A 5,723-nucleotide genomic window follows, 5' to 3' on the forward strand; every position below is an offset into this window, starting at 1 on the left:
ACATAGGAGGAGGATGACAGGGTTCAGTATCCTTGGCTAAACAATAAGCATCAGTTAGTGAGGTTGGTCTTAAAACTCTCAGCTGGTACTTAATTCCCTCTCTCAACCCATTAACATAGCATCTCACAAACCACAGTTCAGATAATGTAGGATTTTCCTCGTGAAGTTCAGCCATTAAATCTTCAAATGATTTGGGGTACTCTAACACAGTGTTGCTGCCTTGTTTCAGAGAGGTGAACTGCTCAGTGGGGTCATAGGAGCCTTGGGAAGAAAATCTCTTGATAATTTCTTTCCCAAACTCCTGCCATGACAATTGTTGCTTGAGTAGTCCAGATCTTCTGAGCCACACATCAGCATCCCCTGTCATATACATTTCTGACAGTGAAACTTTATACTCCTCAGGTGCTCCTGCCATTTGGAAGTATTTGTTGCACTGTCGAATCCACCCTACAGGGTCTTCATCAGAGAATCTAGGAAAATCCATCCTAGGGCCTTTTGTCATTGCTTTCATAAATTGTGCTTGCATATCTTGCTCATAGGTTCTGAAGTAACCTTGCCACAATTGCCTGACTCTGGTTGGTTGCTGGTACTGCTGAAATGCAGGTGTGTGTCCTCCTCTTCTCTGAGTGACTGGGGTACCAATTGCACTTGTTGTTTCTAAATTATGTTGAAGTGCATAACTAGGAGGTGTTGTAGTTCTACCAGTTCGGATTGGAGGTAGTCTCTGCATGTGTAACTCTTCTAGTTGTCTGGTTTTCTCTTTCTCAGCTTCCAGTTGTTGCCTCAATTGTTCAGTTCTGCTAGGTGGTCTTTCCTGCTGATGCTGTAGCAGTGTAGGTGATCTCACAACAGTTTCCACTTCAGGTTGTTTCTCAGTCGCTGTTCCTGAACCAGATGGAGCCAAATAGTTTTTGTAAGACCGAACTCATAGTGGATAACTGCTTTCCCAGATCTAACATAGCCTTTTCAGTCCCTCCAACTTGCAGAGCAATCTCTCCTTGCTTGGAACTGATAGACTGGACATCTTCCTGTAACTTGGACACTTCATTCCGCATGGATGCACTGTGTTGTTGCAAAGCGCCAAAATCATCCCGCAAAGATAACACCTCCTGCAAATCGGCCTCATCGATTGCCTTAGCACGTCCCATCTCCTTGATCCAGAGAAGAGAGGGGGGATTTTACTACCACAGATGCGGCAACCAACCTCTTAAATCCAGATCCTGCCGCCGCCAAAGCTACACGCCATCAAGGTACACGGATCAGCGAAGGACGTGGGATTTTATCTTGCTGAAGGGGATCCAGCACAACCACTCCGCGCTACTGATCTGTACCCAAACGATCACTGCCTCTAGCACCGCCCTGGATCCGCCGCCGCCTGACGCGTCAGTGAAGGTACGCCCTCACCGTGCGCCTCAATCGCCGCCAAACACCATCATCACAACATCAGGGTGGGAATTGGGTGGGTGTTCTAACCTCTCGTGGAAAATTTTGATCCAATCGGAAGCTACGGAGGAACCACTGCTCTGATTACCAATTTGTCAGATCCTAGATAGTCTACGAGTACAGAGGAAGAGATTATATGGACGAATTTTGGGAATTATCAAGGAAAGAGACCCCGATCTGGGATATGTATTGCTATCGGTGGAGCCATATGAGTTTAGGGTTCGTCCCTTAGGAGCTGTTAAGTAGGTGAACGCCTCGCGGTAACAACAGGAACATGAACAGTGATTCTAACGGAAAGATAGGTCTAACGGTGGGCGACGAAAGTAACTTGAGGAGTCCCGTGGACCGTTGGATCAGCTGAACCGGCAAGTGTCTGAAATGACATAGTTAACTGAAGAATCATCTTCAGATATGCTTCTAGCTGACACCACAGCCTATCAAATTATCTGGGCACATGCATATATGATTGGTGGAGATGGAAAAGAAAAAGGAATTGGCAAGGATAGATCAGGTATAATATCTGCGGACACGTTCGTCGGACCTGTCCATGAACAGGGCGAAGTCCAGCTGGATTCACCAAATGTATGGCTGAATTGTTGTTGATCTAGATACATTTGTTAAAGAGATCGCACTTTGTCGGATGTATTTATCAATAGCAGTACATTTAAATCCGAAAACACTCCTCAAAAAGAGATCGCACTTTGTCGGATGTATTTATCAATAGCAGTACATTTAAATCCGAAAACACTCCTCAAAAGACGTTCAACAACCAAAAGAGTCTTTCGTCTCAATCTTCCCATCCTCGAGGATAAACTTCTTCATATGTAATGTATCTACTCTAGTTGTCATGGTCATTGAGCTTCATCAATGATGATCAATAGCAGTACATTTAAATCCGAAAACACTCCTCAAAAGACGTTCAACAACCAAAAGAGTCTTTCATCTCAATCTTTCCATCCTCGAGGATAAACTTCTTCATATGTAATGTATCTACTCTAGTTGTCATGGTCATTGAGCTTCATCAATGATGATCAATAGCAGTACATTTAAATCCGAAAACACTCCTCAAAAGACGTTCAACAACCAAAAGAGTCTTTCGTCTCAATCTTTCCATCCTCGAGGATAAACTTCTTCATATGTAATCTAGTTGTCATGGTCATTGAGCTTCATCAATGCATCATTGCGAAGGGCTTGTAACTTGGACTTGCTACGATAGAACGGCGCGTAGCAATGAAGTTTCCAACAAGTTGCCAATTGAGCTAATTAATGAAATGATCAATATGTAGTAACAACAAACAAAACTTCCGAGCAATTTCAAGCAATATACTTGTTGACGGCATTTTGAATGAGACCTCTGTTTGCGATTATGGATCACTTTCATGTCATTGGGCGACTAGTGCTTGTGCTCGAATGAACCAAAAATGCACTCGGCCAAAATGATGCATTATGCCTCGTGCCTTGAAACTCCACATTTGAGGCCACATCACACGACAATTCATCATGTTTCTTTCAAAGTCAACAACAACACATCAAAGCATTCTGCTATGGCATTCAGTTGAAACACTTGTGAGCCACAACGTTCAAGGCCTGAGCAACAACCGGGGCGGTACAACAGCAACTAGGGCTGCAAACCAGTGAGACCGAGTGAAACTCAAGGACAACTCAACTTGTAACGATCTCAAGTCAAATCTCAAGCTAAATGAGACGGTAAAAAATATATAATCTAGGGACATTCAGAATAGGAACAAGACAACAATGCTCCGGTAAAGATCATATCGCATCTGGGCAAAACAAATTCAGCACCAAAGAAAAAACTGACAGTACAATTTTAAGCGAAACTATTAATGATAGATAGATTCCACAAGACATGTTCAGATCACGACATTCTTCGGTTTGACAGAAAACACAGGAATCAAATCGCAAAACAGCAGCAGCCTGGTAGGTTTAAGTGCTTAAAACGTCTGGCTATGAACTACTCATGAATCAGAGCCTGGGCTTAAGCAGCGATGAAAGCCTTCTTCCCACCTCCGGTGGTTCCAGCTGGAACAACCTTCAGGACATTGAATCTCACGGTTTTCGACAGGGGCCTGTTTCAGACACAAGCAATATACTTCAGCACAAAAGAAAATAGCTTTCTGCAGTAATCAATACATCAACTATATAATGATGATTAAGTGGAATATCAAAGCATGTATAATAACAGTAACATAACTGCACAAGGGTCAACATACTAGAAAACCCAGGCTAACATTCTCAAGTTGATAGTCATGCAAGAGTAACGAGTTTTACCTGCACTGGCCAATGATGACATGGTCGCCTTCCTTGACTCGGAAGCAGGGGGAGATGTGAGCTGGGATGTTGGAGTGCCTCTTCTCATACCTGCAAGGTGCACAATTGAATTTTGAGTTAGAAATGCCACAGGGAAGAACAAATGCATTATGTTCACAGAATCATCAATGGGTATACTTGCCTCTGATACTTCTTCACAAAATGAAGGTAGTTCCTGCGAACAATGATGGTCCTGTTCATCTTGGCACTGTGGCAGGTTCCAGCTATGATTCTGCCCCTGATGGCAACAGTTCCAGTGAATGGGCACTTCTTGTCAATGTAGGTACCTGGAAATGAATAGGAATTAATACACTGTTGCAACCTTAACAGTAAATAAGGCTCAATTAACTATTCACGGTTTATGTCAACCACAGTACTAGCCAGACATTAGAAACAAAACATCAAGAAACAGTACATGGTACAATTCATGGCTCAATTGTTTCCACATGACCAAAAGAAAATCGGCTGTGGATCTACCAATGACAATCACTACACCAACTGAGAATTTACTAGGTTCAATTCTTTGTGTAGACTAGGCTAGCAAAGCCAGGAGAAATGTACTGAAGTATGATCTTAGGCACGCATACTTGCATTCATCAAGACTAGCATCACCTACTCAAGTATCGAACAGTGCTAAAATAGAAGGATTGGCCTAGTATAGTTTACCATCGATCGCTTCCCTTGGGGTCTTGAAACCAAGGCCAACACTCTTCCAGAAGCGGTTGCCAGCCTTGCCTGGCCTCTTGGCCTTGTCGGCCTTTTTCGTGCTAAATTAAACAGAAAACAGTGTTAGGGCATGTGCATCACACTGAATCAACAAAAGATATGCACATTGCTAAAAACAACAACAGCACACAAGAAGGGTAATCGATCTCCTCACCTGAGGAAAACCTTTGGCTGCTTGAGGAAAGACTTCTCGGTCTGCACAACATATCAAGTTTAAACTACCATTAGAACAATAACAGCAACAAATTATGATCTATTGTACACAGGAATAGGACAAACTAGGAAAACAATCTATACTTCACTCGGTACTTGGCAAACTCAAAATGAACAATACAACAAAGGCTACTGCAATAACTTTTCTGAATAGACACTATCACTCAACAGACACCAAGATCCTATTGGTGTCCAAATGGTCAGAGAAGAGCCCATGCTAACAGTGGAACACCAAGCTTCAGCCACAGCATAAGATGTTAATGGCATGCTGCTAACGACTACGCGGAAAGAGCTGAAATCAACTAATGAACAAGTAGATAAAATTACCACGGTAGTAACCTATCGCACCACGAACACACCAAAACGGCAGCAGGTTCTTCTGACCGCAAAGATACCGCATGCTACTCGATTTGCAAGGAATACACAGGCTTCTCCACGGACAGATCTAAGCATACATGGCAGAAAAGCACAAAGGCGCCGCATCACATATCGCGAGCACCCGGCGCCTGCAAGCGAACGGGAGAGAGCAGAGGAAGAGCGCTACACGGGGAGGAGAGGAGAGCCTTTACCTGCTCCGCCATGGCTGCGAGGTGGGCGTCGAGGGGCTCGGAGGCGGCGGCGGCGGCGCGTCGAGGGGAAGCGGGAGCAAGGCTCTGAGAGGAGTTGGCGGCGGGGCGCAAACCCTAAGGGTGAGTGCATTCTTATAGCACTGGGCGCCGCTGCGGGAATGTGCAGCCCTTCCGTTCCGGGCCTCTCTCCACCCGTCTCCTCGGGCCGGCCCGTCGCCGATGCCCATGGGAGGCCCATCTGTCGCGGGCGGGCCCGCCTCGGGGTTCTGGGTAGATCAGGCCGTTGATGGTGTGTTAGCCGTGGGGTTACGCCTGGGCCGTCCGATCTTAATGCTCGCTCCGACCGTCCTCCGTGCTGAGACATACTGTAAACCAGAGAGAGAGAGAGAGAGAGAGAGAGATCCCCTCGCCGTGGTCTCTCTCCCTCCCCCACCTCTCTTCCCC

General features: G+C 45.2%; 1 protein-coding gene across 1 annotated transcript; it reads right to left on the reverse strand.

The window, feature by feature from the left end:
- Positions 1-3,184: 3,184 nt before the first annotated feature.
- Positions 3,185-5,410, reverse strand: LOC119365375 (40S ribosomal protein S11). The gene is made up of 6 exons (XM_037630990.1): positions 5,280-5,410; positions 4,652-4,692; positions 4,438-4,538; positions 3,914-4,058; positions 3,733-3,822; positions 3,185-3,530 (listed from the first exon to the last, which is right to left on the reverse strand). The coding sequence occupies exons 1-6, from the start codon at positions 5,289-5,291 to the stop codon at positions 3,440-3,442; spliced, it is 480 nt and encodes a 159-aa protein (XP_037486887.1). The 5' UTR covers positions 5,292-5,410; the 3' UTR covers positions 3,185-3,439.
- Positions 5,411-5,723: the final 313 nt, after the last annotated feature.

The sequence above is a fragment of the Triticum dicoccoides genome, chromosome 2B (genome assembly GCF_002162155.2).
Source record: "Triticum dicoccoides isolate Atlit2015 ecotype Zavitan chromosome 2B, WEW_v2.0, whole genome shotgun sequence".
In the NCBI taxonomy this organism is placed as follows: domain Eukaryota; kingdom Viridiplantae; phylum Streptophyta; class Magnoliopsida; order Poales; family Poaceae; genus Triticum; species Triticum dicoccoides.

Excerpts from the sequence above, each read along its gene's own strand:
- LOC119365375 (XM_037630990.1), bottom strand. Across the intron at positions 3,823-3,913 it reads TTTGTGAAGAAGTATCAGAG|GTATGAGAAGAGGCACTCCA; the intron begins GCAAGTATACCC and ends TGCACCTTGCAG. Across the intron at positions 3,531-3,732 it reads GTCATCATTGGCCAGTGCAG|GCCCCTGTCGAAAACCGTGA; the intron begins GTAAAACTCGTT and ends TGTCTGAAACAG.